The following is a 24961-nucleotide window of genomic DNA, read 5'->3' on the forward strand; positions in this document are numbered from 1 at the left end:
AGAGGTTTACTGTTCATTCTAAACTCCAATTCTGCTCCAATGAATGTGTTCATGAGCAGCAATTTAAGAAAAATGTTTTTCTCCTTTAGGCATAGCTAATGACACTAAAACATGAGAGTTAGCACACAATTTGACACCAAAAAAGAACAGCAATGTTGGAACAACACAGAAAATCAAACACATAGATAAAATAGGTGTAAATTAATGTTTCAGATTGAGATCCTGATGCAATCCTTTGAGTATTTTCATTCCAGGTTACAGCATCTGCAGATATTTGTCTTCATGCAAGGTAGCATGATGAATACAGGATTGAAGGTGTTATATCTGACTAAAATGAATCAAGTAGATGATCTTGCAGAAGAGTTATAATGTTGTGGACATCACTGTGTTTGAGGACGACAGAGCATTTAGAGATGAAAATAGGGAGGAGCTGAACGCAATACAGAGGGACCTGAAAGCCAGGATCAGGGAGGCTAAAGACAGGTACAGGAGGAAGCTTGAGCGGAAACTTCAGCAGAACAACATGACAGAGGTCTGGAGGGAGATGAGGACCATCACTGGGTTCCGGCAAACTAGCAACAGAGGAGTTGAAGGCAGTGTGGACAGGGCCAATGAACTTAACCTGTTCTTTAACAGATTTGACATTGTGGCCCCTGCCCATCTCCCACATGAGCCATCTGTTGTTGGCTCCCAACCAACACATATTCCACTCTCCCCTCCTACCCCTCCTCACAGTCCCCCACCCTGCTCTCATGACTATATCCCTTCCCACACGAAACCACAACGGTGGGCTTCACAGCTGAACAGGTGAGAAGTCAGCTGAAACGTCTCAACCCAAGCAAGGCTGCAGGCCCGGATGGTGTCAGTACCAGGGTGCTCAAAACCTGTGCCCCTCAGCTATGTGGAGTACTTCGCCATGTAATCAACCTGAGCCTGAGGCTCTGGAGGATTCCTGTACTGTGGAAGACATCCTGCCTCGTCCCTGTGCCGAAGACGCCACACCCCAGAGGCCTCAATGACTACAGACCGGTGGCACTGACCTCCCACATCATGAAGACCCTGGAGAGACTTGATCTGGAGCTGCTCCGGCCTATGGTCAGGCCACACTTAGATCCCCTCCAGTTCACCTACCAGCCCTGACTAGGAGTTGAAGATGCCATCGTCTTCCTGCTGAACCGTGTCTATGCCCACCTGGATAAGCCAGCGAGTACTGTGAGGGTCATGCTTTTTGACTTCTCCAGTGCTTTCAACACCATACATCCTGCTCTGCTGGGGGAGAAGCTGACAGCGATGCAGGTGGATGCTTCCCTGGTATCATGGATTCTTGATTACCTGACGGGCAGACCACAGTACGTGTGCTTGCAACACTGTGTGTCCGACAGAGTGATCAGCAGCACAGGGGCTCCACAGGGGACTGTCTTGTCTCCCTTTCTTTTCACCATTTACACCTCGGACTTCAACTACTGCACAGAGTCTTGTCATCTTCAGAAGTTTTCCGATGACTCTGCCATAGTTGGATGCATCAGCAAGGGAGATGAGGCTGAGTACAGGGCTACGGTAGGAAACTTTGTCACATGGTGTGAGCAGAATTATCTGCAGCTTAATGTGAAAAAGACTAAGGAGCTGGTGGTAGACCTGAGGAGAGCTAAGGTACCGGTGACCCCTGTTTCCATCCAGGGGGTCAGTGTGGACATGGTGGAGGATTACAAATACCTGGGATACAAATTGACAATAAACTGGACTGGTCTAAGAACACTGAGGCTGCCTACAAGAAGGGTCAGAGCTGTCTCTATTTCCTGAGGAGACTGATGTCCTTTAACATCTGCCAGACGATGCTGAGGATGTTCTACGAGTCTGTGGTGGCCAGTGCTATCATGTTTGTTGTTGTGTGCTGGGGCAGCAGGCTGAGGGTAGCAGACACCAACAGAATCAACAAACTCATTCAAAAAGTCAGGTGTATCAGCTTTACAGTGGAGTAAAAGGAATTATAGAGGCATGAGAGAGGAGCTGGCCAAAGCTGATTGGAAGGGAACACTAGCAGAGATGACATCAGAACAGCAATGGATGGAGTTTCTGGGGCAATTCGGAAGGCTCAGGATAGATACATCCTGAAGATGAAGAAGTATTCTAAAGAGAGGACAAGGCAACTGTGGGTGACAAGGGAAGTCAAAGACAGCATAAAAGCAAGAGATGCCATATAATATAGTAAAAAATAGTGGAAAGTTAGATTAGAAAACTTTTAAAAATGAACAGAAGGCAATTAAAAAAGACAAAAGATAAAGTATGAAGGTAAGTTAGTCAATAATATAAAAGAGGGTAACAAAAGTTTTTACAGACATATAAGGAGTAAAATAAAGGTGACAGTGGATATCATACTGCTGGAAAATGATGCTGGAGAGCTAGCAATAGGGAACAAGAAATGATGAATGAACTTATATACTGACATATAATACTTATTGTCAGTCTTCACTGTTAAAGACTCGTCCAATATGCCAGAAATTCAAGTTTGTCATGGGTAGAAGTGAATGTAGTTGTTATTATTATGAGAAGGTGCTTGGGTGCTGAAGGTCTAAAGGTTGATAAGTCCCCTGGATCAGGTGGACTACACCGCAGTGTCCTAAAACAGTAGCTTGGGGAGGCATTAGTAATGACCTTTCAAGAATCCCTAGGTTTTAGAAAGGTTCCAGAGGACTAGAAAATTGCAAATGTCCCTCCACTCTTTAAGAACAGAAAGAGGTAAAAGAAACAAAATTATAGGCCAGTTGGCCTGACTTCAGTGGTTGGGAAGATGTTGGAGTCCATTGTTAAAGGATGAGGTTTTGGGGTATTTGGAGGCATATAATATAATAGGCCAAAGTCAGCATGGTTTCCTTAAGGGGAAATCTTGTCTGAAAAATTTGTTGGAATTCTTTGAGGAAATAACAAGCAGGATAGACAAAAGAGAATCAGTGAATGTTGTTTACTTGGATTTTCATAAGAGCTTTGACAAGGTGCCACATATGAGGTTACTTAACAAGATAAGAGCCCATGGTATTACAGGAAAGATACTAGCATGGATAGAAGGTTGGATTGCTGGCATGTGGCAAAGTTTGGGAATAAAAGGGGCCATTTCTAGTTGGCTGCCAGTGACTAGAGGTGTTCTGCAAGGGTCCGTGTGGAGACTACCTTGTTTTACGCTATATTCAATGATTCAGATGACAAAATTGACACAAAGATATGTAAGGTAGTGTTGAGGAATCAAGGAGTCTGCAGAAGGGCTTAGATAGATTAGGAAAATGGGCAAAGTGGCAGATGGAATACAGTGTTGGGAAGTGCCATGGTCATGCAGTTTGGTAGAAGGAATAAAGGCATAGACTATTTTCTGAACAGGGAGAAAATTCAGAAATCAGACTCCCTAGCAAAGGGACCAAGGAGTCCTTGTGCAAGATTCTCCACAGGTTAACTTGCAGGTTGAGTTGGTGGTAAAGGTGGCAAATGCAATGTTAGCATTCATCAAGAGGACTAGAATATAAGAGCAAGGAGGTAATTCTGAGGTTTTATAAGTCATTGGTCAAACTGCACTTGGAGAACTGTGAGCAGATCTGGGCCCCTCATCTAAGATGTGCTGGCATTGGAGGTAATCCAGAGGAGGTTTATGAGAATGATACCAGCAATGAAAGGGTTAACATATGAGGAACACTCTTAGCTTGTACTCACTGGAGTTTAGAAGAATGAAGGGAGATCTTATTGAAACCTATCAAATATTCTAAGGCCTAGATAGAGTGGATGTGGAGAGGATGTTTCCTTTAGGATAAGCCTAGGACTAGTGGTCACGGCCTCATAATAGAGGTCCATTTTGATATCTGCATTAACGAGCAGGTATACAAGTATACCTAATAAAGTGGCCACTGATTATATATCAGCGATAATAAACACGATTTTGATTCTCTGTGTATGTAGACTGGGCAAGAAACTGCAAAAGAGCAGAATGCAATTTTCCAATCCTCTATAGCTACTACAGTGGTGCTAATGGAGAGGACAAATACTATAAATTTATTCAAAATGAAATGAAAAGGCAAAAGCTAGTATAAGTCAGTTAGTTTAACCTCAGTGATAGAGAAACTTTAAGAAATAATAATAATAGCCACCTTGTAGAAGTCTGAATTAATTAATAAAGAAAGATAGTGTAGCTTTCTTAAAGGGAGATCACCTAATAAGGTCCACATGAAAAGCCATTTTGCAAAACCAAAGCCAATGAGGTTAATCATAGCAATAATTGATTGTCAGACTCAGATTGTCTTTACAGGTCAGTGATTACAATCCAGAATGTGTTTTCTTAAAGTGTGGATGATACATTTTCAACTGTGGCTCTCAAGAGCAAAATAAATTTGCATGAGTGGAAAAAGGCAATGAAATGGATCTAACAAAAGTACACCAAAGTATATATAAATGTTCCGGGACTGATGTCCTCTTTTCAGAAACTAACTACTAAACAAATCTTCACTCATGATATGCTAAATAAAACAGAACCAGACTGGACTATAAGCACTGACAAATCAAATAAATTAGCTTCTAGTATTGACAAATGATTTCATAACCGCTTAAACTCTTGCAATTGTGAATACAATCATCTTGCGTACACATATACTGAAACATCAGCAGTTCTGTTGTTTAATACCTTTCTGTGGTTCCCTATCCAGTGGAGGAACATCATCTGCCAAAGAAAAGTCCAGAGGTGTTCCTGCGATCTCCACCATATCTTCATCACTTGTGTTGCTCTGGTAGCTATTAAAACTTCCTCTTCGGTAAGATTGATCACTGGCCATGTCTGTTTGTCAAAACCTACAAGATAAAGAAAAAGTTCTTGAAAGCAATTAGGGACACTGTAGCAAAAAAAAAATTAAAACTGCTTTGCTAATTGTCTTAACTTTAATGCCATTTAACACTGCCCATGGTCATTTTTGAGGAAGACAAAATTAATCAACAATGTATTTGCAAAGCAAATTAAACCTAGAAGATCAAATCTGCAGTAGCATTTTTTTCTCAGGGCTAGGCATCTGAAAAAATTGATGCTTTTCCAGAGCAATATAGGATTAGAACCATTTCCTTATTGGACTGTGCTCTTTTCACTGATATGACTGGACTCTTCAAATTTTGAGTCACACTCACACAACTGATGTATTTTTCTTGCCAGAGATGCATCAAATGTATCATTTCTCATGCAATGTTCTTCCTGTAAGTGCCAGATACTGGGATTGTCAAGACAAATAGATTTTAATAAAATAACTCCAGAATGCAACACAACTTACTTGAAACACCTGCCAACCCACCCTCCTTCCCAGTGTTTTAACTCAGCTTGCACACCCACACACCAATTCTGAAACTCTGCCCATCCAGGCTACTCAGCAAATCTACTGCATGCCTTCTAGGATGCATAACAAATTCTAAAGTCCAAGTTCTTTCTTCAAAATTGAAAACTGAATTGATAGCAAACTATGGAATAAAAATGATCAGGTTGAAGGAATTTACCAAACGTTGCTGCTGAAATAATTTAAATTATACAATGTTATTAACTAGTAAATATTTCAGTAATTTATAAGAATAAAGAGATACCCTGTAAGTAAAAGTTCAAAGTATATTTTATTATCAAAGTACAGAAAGGTCACCATATACTATATCATGAATGAGATTCATTTTCTAGTGGGCATACTCAATAAATCTATAGAAAAATAACCATAACAGAATCAATGAAAGACCGCACAACTAGGGCATTCAGAGGGCAGAAGATAACAAACTGTGCAAATAGCAAAAGAAATAATAAAAATAAATAAATAAGCAGTAAATATCCAGGGCAGGAGATGAAGAGTTCTTTACAGTGAGTCCATTGGTTGTGGGAAAATTTAAATGATGGGCTAACTGAGTTCAGTGAAGTTATCCCCTTTGTTTCACAAGCCCGATGATTGAGGGGTAGTAATTGTTCCTGAAAAAGGTGGCAAGAGTCCTGAGGCTCCTGTACCTTCTTGCTGATGGCAGCAGGGAGAAGACAGCATGACCTGGATGGTGGGGGTCCCCAATGATGGATGCTGTTTTCTTGCGACAGCGTTTCATGCAGAAGTGCTCAATGGTGGGAAGGGCTTTACCCATAATTTACTGGGCTGAATCCGCTACTTCTTTAGGATTTTCAGTTCAAGGGCATTGATGTTTCCATACCAGCCTGTGATGTAGCCAGACAATATACTCTCCAGTACACATCTATAGAAGTTTGTCAAAGTTTTAGATATCATTCCAAATCTTCACAAACTCCTAAGGAAGTAAAGGCGCTGCTGTGCTTCCTTCATAATTGCACTTACATGCCGGGCCCAGGACAGGCCCTCCGAAATAACAACACCTAGGAATTTATAGTTGCTAACCCTCGTCATCTCTGATCCTCCGATGAGGACTGGCTTGTGATGGAAACATACTAGCCAATTCCACAGCTTACATTAAGTTTTTGTATTTGCACACTATTTTCCAATTAAAATTACTGCAAAAAGAACTAGTAACAATGGCAGAATCAGTAAAATAGAGAGTTTTATATTAAATCATTTTCCAAGGTGCTGCCAGATTTCATGAATCTCTCTAGCACTTCGTTATTCAGATTTACAATGACGGCAGTACTTTTCTTTTGGGAAAAAAAATAAATTGTGATGATTTTTTCCTCTAAGTGGTGAAGCAATGTTGACATTTTTAAAGATTTTACAGTCTTGCTTTTCCTTTCACTATTCTTTTTTTCTCTGCTGTATTCAGATCCTTCTTTCCCTGTACTGTTTTGTCTGCAACTAATTTGGCGATCAGTGATGCTACCTATACCACCATACTTTACAATAGAAATGATGTTACTTAGTTGATGCGCAGTGTTGGAGTTATGCCACACGTATCGCAAAAAAAAACATATCCTTGCCCATAAAGCAACACTTAGAAGATACTGTAAAGATGTGGAAGAAGCTGAGACTAATGTGGAACTTTTGGCCTTAACACTAAATCTAATACGGCACATCAGCCAAGGTAACACTATCCCTACTGTAAAGTATGGTGGAGGTAGCATCATGCTATGGAGACACTTTTCAGCAGCAGGGACTAGAAATCTGGTCAAGATGGATGCAAAAATGAATGCTGCTAAACACAGAGAGATCCTGGATAAAAATCTGTTAACCTTTGCCAGAAAGCTTAACTGGGGAGGAAGTTCATCTTTCAGCAAGGCACTGCCAGAACAACCATGGAGTGGCTTCAAATGAAGAAAATTGATGTTCTTGAGTGGCCCAGACAGAGTTCTGACCTTAACCCAATCAAACATCTCTGGCAAGACTACAACCCACTGCCGCACCCCAACTACCCTGGCATAGCTTGAGCAACTTTGCAAGGAGATAGAGCAAGATTTCTCCATTTCACATTCTGCAAAGCTAAAACAGACTTATCCAAAAAGACTATAGTAGCTGCCAGAGGCGGTTCGACTAAGTACTGAGCAAAAGGGGGCGATTACTTTTGAATTGCTGACATCTCAATTTTTGAACTTCCAGTTTGTCATGCTTTACAATTTCCCCTGTTTATTGGGCTCTACTGTAAAAAAAAGGAGTATGTGATTCACAAATAAAAATTCTCAGTTAAGTTGATCAAAGTCTCTGGTTGTAATACCAATTTACAGTGCCTATAAAAAGAATACACACCCCTTGGAAGTTTTCATGTATTATTGTTTTACAACATTGAATCAAAGTGGATTTAATTTGGCTTTTTCACACTGATCAACAGAAAAGACTCTTTCATGTCAAAGTGAAAACAAATTTCTACAAATTGGTCTAAATTTATTACAATTATTTAACACAAAATAATTGATTGCAGAATTACTCACCCCCTTCAAGTCAGTATTTAGTAGCTGCACCTTTGGCAGCAATTATAGCCTTGAGTCTGTGTGGATAGGTCTCTATCAGCTTTACACATTTGGACACAGCAATTTTTCCCCATTCTTCATTACAAAACTGCTCATACTCTGTCAGATTGCATGGGGATTGAGAATGAACAGCCCTTTTCAAGTCCAGCCACAAGTTCTCAATTGGATTGAGGTCTGAACTCTGACTTGGCCACTCTAGGACATTCACTTTGTTGTTTTTAAGCCATCCCTGTGTAGCTTTGGCTTTATGCTTGGGGTCATTGTCTTGCTGGAAAACAAATCTTCTCCCAAGTTGCAGTTCTCTTGCAGACTGCATCATGTTTTCCTCCAGAATTTCCCTGTATTTTACTGCATTCATTTTACCCTCTACCTTCACAAGCCTTCCAGGGCCTGATGCTTCACTACATCATGATGCAGCCACCACCATGTATCATGGTAGAGATGGTGTGTTTTTGATGATGCGCTGTGTTTGGCTTATGGCAAACATAGCATTTAATCTGATGGGCAAAAAGCTCTTGGTTTCATCAGACCATAGAGTCTTCTTCCACCTGACTTCAGAATCTCCCACATGCCTTCTGGCAAACCCGAGCTGAAATTTCACGTGAGATTTTTCCTCCAAAAAGTGGCTTTCTCTTTGCCACTCCGCCATAAAGCTGTGACTGGTGAAGCACCCGGACAACAGTTGTCAAATGCGCAGTCTCTCCCATCTCAGCAACTGAAGCTCGTAACACCTCCAGAGTTGTCATAGGTCTCTTGGCAGCCTCCCTCTCTCATCCTCTTCCTGCACGGTCACTCAGTTTTTGAGGACGGCTCTAGGCAGATTTACAGCTGTGCCATATTTTTTCCATTTCTTAATGATTGATTAATCCAAGGGATAGTCAGTGACTTGGAAATTTTCTCGCATCCATTCCCTGACTTGTGTTTTTCAATAATATTTTTGTAGAGGTGCTTGGAGTGTTCCTTTGTCTTCATGGTGTAGTTTCTGCCAGGTTACTGACTCACCAGGACATGGAAGGAGGAGTACCAGAGGGAGGCGATGGACGGGCAAAGAGATAGCATGAGAGAGGAACAAGGCGATGGAAAATGGTGACAGGGCGGGTGGTGAAGGCATTACTGGAAATTTGAGAAATTGATGTTCATGTCTTCAAGTTGGAGGCTACCCAAATGGAATATAAGGTGCTGTTTCTCCACCCTAAGTGTGGCCTTATCCCGACAGTGGATGTGGCCATGGATGGACATGTCGGAATGGGAATGGAAAGTGGAATTAAAATGGGTGGCCACTGGGAGATCCCGCCTCTTCTGGCAGATGGAACGTAGATGCTCGGCGAAGCGATCTCCCAATCTACGTCGGGTCTCACCGATATACAAGAGGCCATACTGGGAGCACCAAATACAGTATATGACCCCAACAGACTCATAGGTGAAGTGTCACCTCATCTGGAAGGACTGTTTGGGGTCCTGAATGGTAGTGACGGAGAAGGTGTAGGTATAGGTGAAGCACCTACTCCGCTTGCAAGGATAACTGCCAGGAGGGAGATCAGTGGGGAGGGACGGATGGATAAGGGAGTTGTGTAGAGAATGATCCCTGTGGAAAGCAGAAAGTGGGGGGGGGGTGAGGGGAGGGAAAAATATGTTTGATGGTGGGATCCAGTTGGAGGTGGCGGAAGTTTTGGAAAATTATGTGCTGGACGCGGAGGCTGGTAGGTGAGGACAAGAGGAACCCTATCCCTGGTATCCTGGTGGGAGAACAGGTAAGAGCAGACATGTGTGAAATGGAAGAGATGCAGTTTTTGGGCAGCATTGATGATTGAGGAAGGGAAGACTCTTTCTTTGAAAAAGGAGGACATCTCCTTCGTTCTAGAATGAAAAGCCTCATTCTGAGATCCTCTGGTGCTCCTCCCCTCCTCTTCTTTCTTCCATGGCCTTCTGTCTCTTTCACCAATCAATTTCTCAGCTCTTTGCTCATCCCTCCCCCTCCAAATCTCACCTATGATCTAGTGTTTATCTCTCCCCTCCCCCCACCTTTCAAATCTACTCCTCAGCATTTTTTCTCCAGTCCTGCCTAAATGTTTCGGCCCAAAACGTCGACTGTACTTTTTTTCCATAGACCCTGCGTGGCCTGCTGAGTTCCTCCAGCATTTTGTGTGTGTCGAGCAGAACTTCGAAATTCTCTACCTCTCAGCTACGAAGGCTCTGCCATTAGATTAATTCAAGATTGAAAGATACTTAGACACAATTATTGATGTGGAGATAGTTCTGGAAAATAGCACTGAGTCAGAAGATCAGCTATGATCTTAATGAATGAAGACCAGTGCAGAAGAGCCACAATCTACCCTGTTCCTATTCCTTATGCTGTTATGTGATGTTTTTAATTCACTCTGCTCCTTCCTCATTTTCCTATTACTCAATCATTAAATTTTGTGTTTAGGGATACAAGAAAGGGAGCAATCTGTGCAAGCTTATTTTGCGAAATAATTAATGCTGATCTGATGTTTGTCTTTCCTGTCTGATCTCCATATCCCTCAGTTCTGCTGTGGACTGAAACTTCTAACACAGAAGAATGCATTAAATGACTCAGCATTCACAAACAGAAATTCTTTTTGTTAACTTTGAGGTCACATTTTATTCTAACGCTGTGCCCCTGGCACGGTGGAACACAAGAAACGGAAGGAGTAGGCAACTGGACTCCTTGTGCTCTCCCCATCATTCATAAAGGCTGATCTACCTCATTACCATGTCACCAGGATGCAAAAATTTATCAATCTGTCTTCTTCTGCAACTTAGATATATCAACATCTGCCCTGGATCAACTTTCCTCAAAATACAACACTCTGCACTCATGCCAGTTAACTTCTATTTGTCATTCCTTAGCCACATTCTCTGTTGATCTAGGTCTTGTAGTCTTAGATAACCTTCTTCACTGTCAATTTTAGTGTCATCGATAAACTTACTAACAAACGATATTTTCATCCATACTGTTCATAAAGTTGACACACAATAGTGGACTCAGCATATCCAGGTATGGAAACCAAACCAATACACAATATTTCAGAGATATAAAAGACTGTGGGTGCCGGAATCTGAAGCAACATCTGCTGAGATAGCTCAGTGGGCTAGTCAACATCTGTTTTACTGGTGTGTGTGTGTGGCAAAACAGTAAAGGTCAATGTTTTGCGTCATAATTCTGCATTAGGACTTTAATTCCATGCGCAGTGTCCCTAGAACTCCAGGTTATTGTAATGACACATCATTATTATTATTATTATACTTAAATTTCCCCCGGGATCAATTAAGTATGACTATGACTAAACCATTTTGCAATAAAGGCCAACATGAGTTTACCTTTCTGATTGCTTGCTGTATGTATTTGTTAAATTTCAGTAATTCATGTGCATGGAGATCCAGGTCTGAATAAAAATAAACATTTTTCAATCACCACCATTTAAACATATGCTGCCTTTCCATTTTTGTAAACAAAGTGGATAATCTCACATCTTTGTTTCACATTCCTCCACTAGGAAAAATGTCTTATTGTGTCTCATCTGTTCTGTCCCTCAGTCTTGGATGTCTCAGTAAGATCACTTTTTATTCTGCAAAACTCAATTTATTCCATCTTTTGTCAAAAGACAATTTTACCAAAGAAAATGATTTACTGAATCTTCGCTGCACTGCTTCATATAGTCTTCCTTAATTAAGGAGGCCAATACCATATTTACAAAGCTCTGCACCAACACTCTCCTACTTTTCTAGTGTCTTTTCAGATTCAAGAAAATGGATTGTTTTTACCAATTGCTCTCTCAGTAAAGATCAGCTCCAATCAGTTTTAATCACTTTTATCAGCATTTACTGGCTAAGGCTAGCCTCATTTGTCTTTGAACTCAGCTACCAGGCCATTTCAGAGTGCATCTGAAACAACCATATTAATGGTCTTGGAGTTGGATAAAGAGCAGACTGGTAAGGATGGCATATTTATGCTCCCCTGAATGATGTCAATAAACAAGATACTGTAAACCTTTTTTAAAACAATAATCTGATCAACATTTAAATTCTAACAAGGTGCCACAACAAGCTTTGACCTCTGGCTTTTAGATTGTTACTCCAATAATTGCTGTGCCACCACCAAAAGCAGTCAACAAGCAATTTGGTTGGCAAGATGATTCTTGTTTCAAGAATAAAGGGAAGAAGACAAGCTAAGAGTTAAACCCGAAGATGCCCAGCACCAAGTAAATGTGAGCAAATAATCAATTAATTGCGATAGAAGTAATTGTAGTGACCTTAGTGGACTTACCCTTGAACATCAATGTAACTAAATTCTTGGTGTTACCGAAGTATATTGGATCTGAACAAACACTGTGCCTCCTTACACAACTAGATGGAAGGATTGCTAAATTAGTTGTGCAACAACTTGGAAAGGAAATATGAATTACAACAGGTGGGTTCAAGGTCTCATTAGACAAGGAAAGAAAAATAAAGTAACATGAGAAATATTGGTTTAAGAGAGTAAGAGAGAAAGAAAATTACAGTAAACCTTATAGTTTTAAGAATGTTCTAATATTAAACCTACAAAGCTTATAACATTAATTTTCAGCGTAAAGGAGATAACAGATTGGAATTCATAGTATTAGATTTGAAATTAGTAGGTCAACTATCTTTAGCAGATATAAAAGAAAGAATAACTTGCACTTACACAAGATCTTTAATGATCTCAGGGTATCCTAAAGTAGATAAAAATGGCAAACTTTTGCACTGTAAACTGCCCGAAAAATTAAAGAATGATCAGAAAACCTGTTTCAATGAGGTGAACCAAGTGATAATTATAGACTAAAATGCAAAAAATTCACACTAATCATTGCAGTTCAGCTGTGAGGCAGACAGTAAAATGCACTATTTCAAAGCTGATAGGAGTGGCATAGTTTAGAGATACTGCTGTTTAATGCAAATGTAGATTTCATTTGAAGCAGCTGTTCCATTGTTTTAAAACTATAGGATCACAAGACCATATGATATAGGAACAGAATTAGGCCATTTGGACCAGTGAGTCTGCTCCGCCATATCATAATGACTGATCCAAGTTTTCTCTCAGCCCCAGTCTCCTGCCCTCTCCCCATATTCCTTAATGCCCTGACCAATCAAGAATCTATCAACCTCTGCCTTAAAATGTACACAAGACTTGGCCTTCACAGCAGCCTGTGGCAAACAATTCCACAGATTCACCACTCCCTGGCTAAAGAAATTCCTCCTCATCTGCATTCTAAAAGGACATCCTCTATTCTGAGGCTGTGTCCTCTGGTCTTAGACTCTACCACCATAGGAAACATCCTCTCCACATTCACTTTATCAAACCCTTTCACCATTCAATAGGTTTCAATGAAGTCAATCCTCATTCTTCTGAATTCTAGTGAATACAGGCCCAGAACCATCAAACGCTCTTCATATGGCAAGCCTTTCAATCCTGGAAATATCTTCCTGAACTTTCTTTGAGCCTTCTCCATTTTCAGCATATCCTTTCTAAGATAAAGGCACAAAACTGCTCACAATACTCTAAGTGAGGCCTCACCAGCACTTTATAAAGTCTGAACATTACATCCTTGCTTTTATATCCTAGTCCTCTTGAAATGGATTGAAGAAGAAAGCCCTCAACTCCAAGTGGAGTCATCGGGTCGCCGTCATGACGGCATTTTTTTTAGCAGGCTCTCTTATTTTTACGAGGCCGAGTTGCTAGCTCAACGCTCAACCCATAACCCAGCACAGATGGAAAGCGTGCAAGGGAGCCGGCTGGATTCGAACTCTGGAGCCTTTGTTCTGAAGTCCGGCACCGACGCTACTATGCCAGCAGCCAGCCACTTGAAATAGATGCTAACATCGCATTTGCCTTCCTCACTACAGACTCAACCTGCAAATTAATCTTTAGGGAATCCTGCACAAGGACTCCCAAGTCCCTTTCCACCTAAGTTTTTTTATATTTTCTCTCCATTTAGAAAATAGTCAACCCTTTCATTTCTTCTACAAAAGTGCAAGACCATACACTTTCCAACACCATATTCCATCTACCATTTCTTTGCCCATTCTCCTAATCTGTCCAAGTCCTTCTGTAACCTACTTCCTTAAAAGTACCTGCCCCTCTACCTATCTTCATATCGTATGCAAACTTTGCAAAAAGCCATCAATTCCATCATCAAAATTATTGACATATAATGTAAAAAGAAGTGGACCCAACTGAGACACGGTGGAACACCACTAGTCACCGATAGCCAGTTAGAAAAGGCTCCCTTATTCCTTATTCCTACTCTTTGCCTCCCTCCAATCAGCCACTGTTTTATCCATGCTAGTATCTTTTCTGTGATACCACAGATTCATAGCTTGTTAAGCAGCCTCATGTGTGGTCAAAGGACTTCTGAAATCCAAGTGCACAACATCAATTGATTCTCCTTTGTCTATCCTGCTTGTTAATTCTCCAAAAAAATTCGAACAGATTTGTCAGGCAGGATTTTCCCTTGAGGAATCCATGCCTATTTTATCACGTGCCTCTAAGTACCTTGAGATCTCATCATTAATAATCGACTCCAACATCTTCCCAACCACTGAGGTCAGACGAACTGGCCTATAGTTGCCTTTCTTCTGCCTCTCTCCCTTCTTGAAGTGTGGAGTGACATTTGCAATTTTCCACTCTTCCAGAACCATTCCAGAATCTAGTGATTCTTCAAAGATGATTACTAATGCCTCCACAATCTCTTCAGCCACTTCCTTCAGAATCTTGGGGTATACACCACCTGGTCCAGATGATTTTCCACCTATAGACCTTTCAATTTCCCAAGAACTTTCTCTCTAGTAATGGCAACTTCATTTTTGTTGACAACATCCGCATTAATTCTTTGCACATTTAGCTAAAAAACTGGAGTAGAGAAATTGAGCAAGAGTGGTTTAGGGAAGAGTTCTAGAGCACAAAGAACAAGGTAAATGAATTATCCATTATTAAGGAAGAGGAAATCCATGAGATCAGAGCTGGGTGATCACAGTGTAGCAGAGCTAGAAGAATCTGATAAGGGCAAAGAATTTAACTTGTTTTAAATTGAATCAAAAGAATTGTGATCATTAGCTTCAAGATCACTACAATAAGAGAGGTCGTATTAAATTATGACCAGGAAAATACTGGGCTCAATCCCCAGTTCATGATAAACATGCAACAGCAAAACATACAGAACAACAGAAAAACATATGTCAAGCTCCTGTTTATTGATTACAGTTCAGCATTCAACACCATCATCCCTCGGTACTAATCAACAAGCTTCAAAACCTGAGTCTCCGTACCTCCCTCTGCAACTGGATCCTTGACTGCATGATTAGGAGGTCACAGTCAATACAAATCAGTAATAACATCACCTTCTCACTGAGGAATAACATAGGCACATCTCAGGAATGCCTGTTTAGCCACTGCTCCACTCTTATGCTCTCTTCTGTGGGTAGGCATAGTTGAAATGCCATCTATAAATTCACCAATGACACAACTTGTGTTAGCAGAGTCTCAGATAGTGATCAAGAAGCATATAGGAGCAAAATAGATCAGCTGGTTGAGTGATGTTGCAAGAACAACCTTACACACAATGTTAGCAAAACCAAGGAGTTAATTGTGAACTTCAGGAAGGGGAAGTCGGGAGAACACATATCAGCCCACATTGAAGGGTCATGGAAAGAGTGAGCAGTTTCAAGTTCCTCGGCGTCAACAACTCAGAAAGTCTATCTGGGCCCAAAATGTTGATGTAATCGTGAAGAAAGCAAGTCAGCAGCTCTACCTCATTTGAAATTTGAGGACATTTGTTACGTCATTATACTTGCAAATTTCTACAGATGTACAGTGGAGAACATTCTGACTGCTTGCATCAGTGCATGGTATGGAGGCTCCAATGTGCAGGATTGAAAGCAGACATCCCACCCTGCAGTTTGGGGTGACGTATATTTCATATTTTCTTTTTTTGGAACACTCTCCCATGGTACGCTCTCACTCGTGCTCTCTCTCTCGTGGCCGCTCTCGCTTGCTCTCTCTCTCGCGCGCTCTTGCTTGTTTTCTCGCTCTCGCTTTCTCTCTCACTCTCGCTTGCTTGCGCTCTCTCTCTCGCTTTCTCTTTCGCTCTCTTGCTCGCGCGCTCTTGCTTGCTCTCACTCTCTTTCGTGGTCGCTCTCGCGCTCTCTCTTTTGCTTTCTCTCTCGCTTGCTTGCTCTCGCGCTCTCTCTTTCTCTCTCTCTCTCTCTCGCACGCTCTCAAAAAAATTGATTTCCATGATATTGTATGTAATTTGCGGGCATCAGGGAGCCACTATGCATATGCAGGAGACTCCCGGAACTTCTGGGAGAGGTGGGATGTCTGTGAAAGAGGCTGTAGATGGTTACAGACTCAGCCATTCTGTCATGGGCACACACCTCTCCACCATTAAGAACATCTTCAAGAGGTGGTGCTGGTGAAAGGTCCTTCACCACCCAGGACATGCTCTCTTCTCATTACTACCATCGGGGTGAAGTATAGGAGGCTGAAGATCCACACTCAACAATTCAGAAACAGCTTCTTCCCCTCTGCCATCAGATTCCTGAATGGTCTATAAACCCATGAACACTACTTTGCTGTTCTTCTGTTGCACTATTTAGTTTCGTAACTTTTATAATTGTTATGGCCCTCACTCATCTGCTGTTGCAAAACAAATTTCACAACATGTCAGTGATCATAAAGCTGATTTTGAATTTGATTCGGATATGTTTACAGAAAAGATGGCAACAGAGTATAATTAGCTCAAATATCCTTAAACTGCTGGAATGTTTGAAAGCAGATCAATTAAAAGAACCTGCTTAGCCGTGATACCCCCTCATATTACAGTAGCTGTAATTCAATGCAATACACACACTTAAAGAATGACTTTACAGGTCATGATCCTGAAGCATCCTGCTCCAGCACTCCAGTAAAAGAAAGAAAATAAGTTGAGGTAAATAGAAATGTATCCTCTTTTTAATCCATTGAAAATTGATAAATCTAAGAAAACTGAGAACTACCTAATGTATTACAGTACATTTTAAAATTATCAGTAATACTTTTAATTCAATTTAAAAGTGGAAAACAGTAACTACACATCACAAATATTCAGGACATCTAATGACAGCAGTAAATTCTTCAGCTGCTACTTTCCCATATACAGTGGATTCTGGTTAATTGGTCCATTGGTAAATCAGAGCAGCCACTTACTTTGGACAACTCAAAGAACAAAAACTAATTGAGAAAATAACCAGGATTCCCTTTAAGTGGGATACTACGCCACTCAATGAGGATAAGAGACTGTTGCCAAACAGTTTCTAATTAGTATCAGCGACGGGAACTTGTGAGGCCATTAGACGCTACACCATGCTTAGAACAAACAATTTTTAAATGGCATCATTTGTGTGTGTTTGTGTTCAAAAAGCAGTGATTTTTTGTCACTGATAGTTGGCGAGAACTAAGCAGTAAAGCAATTTAGAATTGTTTTGCTCGCTGCAATTTCAAGCATTCAGGCTTGGAGATGCCAGGAACAGCTAGGAGTGAAAATGAAACAATTGTAGTCGCGCTGATACGCAACGAGTGAAAGCAACACACTGAGTCGAGCAGGGTCTGGTTGAACTGTTTTCTGTTTAAATCCGCTCGCGCTTATGTGCCCGCTCCCAGCATCCCCTGCCCTTTGTGGGGCAGAAGTGACGTCGGCTTCCGGGCCGAGGTCTGCCCTGCACTCAGAGCCCTCTTGGTTGCCGCTGGCTGCGGATTCGCCCGCGACTGCTGGAGCCGGTTCACTTGCCGCGTGGGCGAGCCACCACACAATTTCACTACTTCAACAAGTTAGAAACTACAAAAAACTTGAAGGTATCAACAATCATCTTAAATATTACAATGAAAATGAAGATTTGGAGGATGCAATCATCAAAAGCATTGTATGAAAGCAATGTATTATCTGCACCGAGGTGTCTGCACTAATTTTGTTTACTTACAGTCAATCAAAAGAACACAGCAGGTTGTCTATCATTCTAATGATGATAGTGAAAACTGTGTGGGAGAGTTTTTAAAAGTGGAAAAGCTGTTGCTCTGGGACAGTTTCACTTCTTTGACTAGGTAATTCTGGGTCCAGTGGTACGAGTAGTCACCACAAACTGGAATCTTCCTTGGTTGCAATGGATAACTATGACAACTTCTGTGCCTTATCATGCCATTCTCTTTCCACGAAATGTTGCAGAACTGAATTCTTAGGTGTTGGATTTCACTGTTTACCTCATCCACTCAGTCCACCAGAACTGACTTCACATGCTAGGACAGACATGTCCCTATTTCACTGGGGTATGAAGCCCGCCGGCTACCCTCTCATAGTTTAGCTTGACGGCCAAAATGTTATCCGCTTTCACATGCGAACAGCTACTTGGAGCCATAGGTAGCTGAGTGTCCAGTGGAGACTAAAAGGTGAGCGAGCTGCCCCAGAAAGGACATGACAAGCATGTTCACTAGGGCTGCTACCATTCCATGGACCCATCATACACAGCAGTGTACATTGACTGAATTCCTCCATTGATAACTATTAGGAACTAGAATTGTAGTAGCATTGGTAGTGTTCTAATTTGTTCTGTATTTTATTTAACTACATAATGTGTTACTCAGTTAAATGGTAGTTTATCTTTTTTATACCTTTTTCAACTATTTCTATGAAACTTCGGCTAATTTGAGCAACCACCTAATTGGGCCAAAATGTACTGGTCCCGATGTGTCCCAAGTAACCAGAATCCACTGTACTTAGTTTGTTTGAAAACCAAATGAGGTCAACTCCAGATATCAAGATTCAGAAGTAGCTGGGATAACCATTATACTCTTCAATTTTCTCATAGGCCAAACTGTGCTCACCATAAAATCAACATTACCTTCAGAAATCCACTCCAAGTAAATATTTAAAAGCATGAATGTGCTTCTGGCAGAATATAAAGTTCCTTTTTAAAAAAGTACACACAGTGATATACAATTAAGTTGAAGAACAAAGGTTTTGTTTGCCATAAACAAAGCCCCAAACACCTCAGAAGTAAATAAACCTTTCAAATGTTAATTACTTCTTCTAAAAGAGCCAGCACCCTATTATGTAGAAGTTAGATCAAATACGTAATCCATTTCTCCTGAGAGATCAACTTCCAAGCTCTTTAAATTTTTGGCAGTATTCCCACTAACAATAAATATTCTTTTCTAATCCATGGTCTTGCCACTCTCCATCACAGTCTCCACCACTCAGCCTCATTGTTACCGTCGGGAAGGAGGTACAGAAGCCCAAAGGCACAGTCAGTGATTCAGGAACAGTTTCTTCCCCTCTGACATTCAATTTCTAAATGGACATTGGACCCATGAACACTATCTCTCTACATCTTTACTTTTATTCATTTTTTGCACTACTTATTTTAACATAAGTATTTAATAGATATATACTTACTATAATTCAGTTTTTTTCTCTATATTTATCATGCATTTCATTGTACTGCTGCCGTAAGGTTAATAAATTTCACAACAAGCTGCTGATATTAAACCTGATTCTGAATCTGAAAAAACAAGTCTTCAACTCTACAGTTCTTCTAAATATCTATGCCCCTCATGCTCATCTTGAACTTAACTGCTCCAAAAGCAACAGTGCACATCTCACACAACCTCTCAAGGCCTCAGAACGCAGCCTACACAATCAGAAAAGTTCACCAACACCTCTACTTTTTGAGGAGGCTGAAGAGAGCTGGACTATGCTCATGAATCTATACTCGATGTTTCCAAATCAGGATGCTGTGTGACTTAGGGCTGTACATAATTTGGTGCTGTTTCCATATACCTATTACCTCATGGCAGACATGACAACTTAAGAAGTAACTCACACAAAATGCTGGAGGAATTCAGCAGGCCAGGCAGCATCTATGGAAAAGGGTATGGCCAACGTTTCAGGCTGAGACCCTTCATCAGGACTTTGGGAGGAAGTGCTGGATTGGCCAGGGAAAGTAATGAATGTCTTTTATGCACTGCAGTCTCAATTTTCCAGTGGAATAGGGAATGAATGGTTAAGCTGGAGGATGTGTAACCAATTGATTGGGTATTTTTTTCTTGGATAAGTGTCAAGTTGTTGAAGCTGCAATCGTCCAGGCAGATAGAAGATACAGCATTATGTTCTGAATGAGCCTTAAAAAAGATGGAAAGGTTTTTAAATATTGGGAAATAGAGGACATGCAACCTCCCATCTACTTTTGTAGGTGCAGCAATTATATTCCTGGCTCAACTGAGTTTTTCGCTAACTGTGACTGACAGGATGTTGACAGTTAGCAATATCAATGACATTGCATTTCAACAGTGAGTGTTATACAGAGGATTCTCTTCTTGGAAATAGTCACCCTTAGGACACTTCTCTGCTGCAAATCTCACAATTTGTCATTTATCAGTCTACGCTAAACGTGCAGCAGTAACACGGCTAGTAACAGTTCAGATTCAATCTGTTTTTGTGAAGGTGTAATAGCACATATATTCCCTCCAAGTACTGAGGTTTCCTCCTACAATCCATAGATCTATAGTTTGGCAAGTTAATTGGCCACTGCAAGTTATCCCTTATGTGTAAATGAATGACAGAATGTGTGTGTGTGGGGGGGGGGGGGGAAGGATGTTAATGGAAACATGGAAAGGAGAAAATGTGAGATTTATGTAGGATTACTGTAAATGGTTATTGTGGAAAGTTATTGAAAAGTATTCTAAGGCATTGGATATGAGTATTTGGATAGACTTGAACTGATGAGGGATAGTCAGTATGACTTTGTGCATGGTATGTCATGTCTAACCAATCTTATAGAGTTTTTCAAGGAAGTTACCAGGGAAGTGGATGAAGGGCAAAGCAGTGGATGTCGTCTACATGTGGGCCTCCACAACAGACGCTGCTCTACCAACACAGACTTCCCAGGCGCAGATCCATGGTCTTGCCAGACTAACGGATGCCACCACCAGGAAAGTGGATGAAGGCAAAGCAGTGGATGTTGTCTACATGGACTTTAGCAAGGCATTTGATAAGGTCCTGCATGAGACATTGGTCAAGCAGGTTCAGTCACTCGGCATTCAAGACAAGAGAGTAAATTGAATTCATCATTGGCTTTGTGGGAGAAGCCAGAGAGCAGTAGCTGATGGTTGCCTCTGTTATTGGAGGCTTGTGATTATTGGACTGCCGCAGGGACTGGAGCTGGGTCTGTTGTTGTTTGTCATCTATATCAATGATCTGGATGATAATGTGGTTAACTGGATCAGCAAATTTGTAGATGACACCAAGACTGAGAGTGTGGTGCACAGAGAAGACCACTATCAGAGCTTGCAGTGGGATCTGGATTAGCTGGAAAAAATGGGCTGAAAATTGGCAGATCAAATTTAATGCAGACAAGTACGAGGTGATGTACTCCTCGGTAAGACCAACCAGGCTAGGTCTTATACAGTGAACGGCAGGGCACCAAGGACTGCGGAAAAACAAAAGAATCTGGGAATACAGGTCCATAGTTCATTGAAAGTGGTGGCACAGGTAGTTAGGGTTGTAAAGAAAGCCTTTGGCACGTTGACCTTCATAAATCAAAGTATTGAGCACAGGAGATGGAATGTTACATTGGTTATACAAGTCATTGGTGAGGCCTAATTTGTGTGCAGTCTTGGTCATCTACCTACAAGAAAGATGTAAATAAGGTTGTAAGAGTACAGAGAAAATTTTCAGGGATGTTGCTGGGACTGAGGGGTCTGAGTTATGAGGAAAGGTTGAATAGGTCAGGACTTTTATTCCTCGGAATGTAAAAGATTGAATAAAAGAAGAATGATAGAGTTGTATACTTTGATAGTAAATGAACCTTTGAACCTTTTGAACTTTGAGAGGAGATTTAGTAGAGGTATACAAGATTATGAGGAGTGTAGATAGGGTAAATGCATCAGGCTTTTCCCAGAGGTTGGCTAGGACTACAGTTAAAGGCCATGAGTTAAGGTAAAAAGTTTAAGGGGAACACAAGGGGAAACTTCTTCACTCTGAGGGTCATGAGAGTGTGGAATGAGCTGCCAGCGCAAGTGATGCATGCAAGCTCGATTTCACTGTTTAAGAGAAGCTGGAATAGGTACATGGATGATAGGGATATGGAGGGCTATAGTCTGGGTGCAGTTCGATGGGAGTAGGCAGTTTAAATGATTCAGCACAGACTAGATAGGCCAAAGGGCCTGTTTCTGTGCTGTACTTTTCTATGACTCTATAAGTCTTTATACCAGGGACTCTCATTCTCAATTTGATTCCAGAATTTAACTGTTTGGACCACATTTTGACCAAGGCTGTGGCAAGGTCTGGTTTTGTGAAATTCCAACTGGGCATCAGTGAGCGTGTAATTGGAGAGACATGGCATTTGATAGCAATTAAAGAAAGCGAAGCCTAACATATGAAAGATAATTCTGAAACTTAAGTCAACTATCATAGATGTCACTTTTGAATGTATTCCCAGCCCTCTGGAAGAAGAACCTCTTGATGCAGAATCTCTAAAGTATTTCAATATCTGGTACAGTGTAACAAGTCCAGGCAAATTGAGAATGCCAGTATTGTAACAATATTTAATAAAGGAGTTAACATAGTCAAGAAATCAAGGCAAAACAATACAGAAAATTGCAACTCATGTCATTTTAAACTGATTTCTTCCTCTTGACAAGGAGTTTCTGCTGGAATATTAGTACTATTTCAGACCATATGACAGAGATATGATCTTCACTGCTTGCCACATACAGAAACTATGTCAAGAGCAAAATTAGCAACCCAGGTGCAATCCTGATTTCTAGCAATGTCTTTGCAGAGCTTGCCTGCTTTCCCTGTGGGTTTGGCTTTCCCCAGGTTCTCTGGTTTCCTCCCGCATACAGGTAGGAAAGTTAATTAGCTACTGTAAATTGCTGCTAATATGCAAATGAGTGGTAAAATTTGGTGAAGAGGATGGGAGCACAAGAAGAATAAAATAGGCTTATGGTAAATGCATACTTGATGGTCTGTGTGGACTTGATGGGCTGAAGGGCCTGTTTCTGTGCAATACATCCCAAGTCCTTCACTGACTTTAATAGGCCTTTGTCACAATCAACAGCAAAATAGAAGGTGGTCCACGTTTGGCTGTCTACCAAAACAAGATTCTGGGGCTACTTCAGAATCGTAAGTTTTGCCTTCATTCTTTTTAATAACCTGGAGATTAATCCTTTTGTCATCTAAACTTGGGTTGAGCAAGATGGTGATATTGCCCTGTTCCTTATCTTCCTAGCAACTATTCCTAACCTCATTAAAGAATACATGCCCATTAGGACAGACGTTCAATGCAGAATGCAGATGACTTTTTAAATCTTCATCTGGGATAGAAGCAGAGTGTGAGAGAAAAATATATCTGAAAATTAGAGAAATGTGCAACAGCTGCAGAGTGGTGATACTGGGTGATTTCAATTAACATTGTTCCAATCAATATATTGGATAAAGTGCAGAGGAGCAGTCTATCTGAAATGTATTCAAGAAGACTCCCTCAGTCATTGAGCTTCTGACTCAATTGTAAAGGAAGTACTGTTCCGTTCAGTTTTGAGCTACAATACAAGCTAACTGCACCATACTTAATGGGAAAATATTTGAGGAACAATAATATTCATGAAGGAAAAAGAGAAATTAGAAGTGGAAATGAACCTAAAATGGAGAAAGGCTAACACCAACGAGAAGAAAAGGGACCTGGCAAAGATAAAAGGGAACAAAGTATTCATAAAGCAAAACTATAACAACCACCCACCATCTTTAAAGAACATCTTTAAAGAAACTTATTTCAGATATTGGCTAGATACATTCCACATGGTAGCAAGAATGCAAGACGAAGGTCCATGAGTAACAATGAAGATAAAAAAGATTATGAAGGAGATATATTAACCTCATAGTGAAAGTAAAAAGGAAAATATAAGCAAAGATAAAACAAGAAATCAATTACAGTTAATGTAAAATGAATTCAAAGGTCTTCTTAAAATATTTAAAATTTGGGTATGAAGAGAGGTATTGGGGCTGATTAGGGATAAAGAAAATTATGCACGCATAGAGACAGAAAGCCTAGTAGGAATACTAAATTCAGTATTCTGTGTTTTTTTTAAAAAGAAGGATATGCTGCCAGAATTTGAATAGAAAGAGGTAGCGGTGATGTTGAAGGCGGTGGGGGTTGAGGGGGGAGGGGAGGCGGGAAGCAGGGGTTTGAACACTGTAAAGAAGTTAGTACTACAAAAGGTGAAGTGGACAGCAATATGCACTTGTTCTAAAAAGGGTGCTAGGACATGCCAGACCAGTCACTTCAACTGCAGTTGAGGGAAGTTTCAAAACAAAAACATTATTAAGGCAATTGGAGAGGTTCGAATTGATCAAGGTTATCAAGCATAGATTTGTAAAAGGCAAAGATTGATTGCGTAACCTATCGTAAACTTCTAAAAAGGTGATTAAAAAGATTAATGAAAGAAACACACTAGAAGTGGTCTGCATGGAATTTTAATAAGGTTGGACAACAAAATTAAGATGCATGGAATTAATGTGTAATAAGCGGCTTAAAGATTGCCCCAGATTGGAAAGCAGTGGACAGTGATATTCAGCACTATTGCTTTATTTGTACGTACATAATGCCGATCATGAGCATGCAGGGTAACGTTTCCAAAACTCTGGTGACACAAAGCTTATATGTGTAGCATGCTACAAGGGAAACTGCATGATTTATTGAATGAGAGATACCAGATGCAAAATTAGAAAAAAAAGGCTATGCTATATTCCTCGGAGCACAGAAGGTTAGATTGATAAAGTATACGGGATCACGACTACAGATAGCTTAAGTAGAGGCATGCTATTTCCATTGACAGATGGTACAAGGAGGGGGCAAAGATTTAAACTTTTGGCCAAAGATACTACAGGAATAAAAGGGAAAACGCTTACTTAGATTAATTAGGAGTGCTTATCAATTCTTCTCCCATTATTCAAAAATTCTTGGGAGTAGGATAAATTGCAAAGTTACAGG

The 24961-nt window shown here is 40.6% G+C and overlaps 1 protein-coding gene across 7 annotated transcripts in view; it reads right to left on the minus strand.

Moving 5' to 3' along the window:
• clcn5b (chloride channel, voltage-sensitive 5b) overlaps positions 1-24961 on the minus strand; it is a 130629-nt gene that overhangs the window by 41093 nt on the left and 64575 nt on the right. For all 7 annotated transcript variants that reach the window (XM_072270687.1, XM_072270682.1, XM_072270683.1 and 4 more), the window contains one exon: positions 4658-4821. In XM_072270687.1, the coding sequence (XP_072126788.1) occupies positions 4658-4805 (148 nt within the window). In that variant the 5' untranslated portion in view covers positions 4806-4821. The remainder of the gene's footprint in view (positions 1-4657; positions 4822-24961) is intronic.

Source organism: Mobula birostris, chromosome 10 (assembly GCF_030028105.1).
Source record: "Mobula birostris isolate sMobBir1 chromosome 10, sMobBir1.hap1, whole genome shotgun sequence".
Taxonomy (NCBI): Eukaryota; Metazoa; Chordata; class Chondrichthyes; order Myliobatiformes; family Myliobatidae; genus Mobula; species Mobula birostris.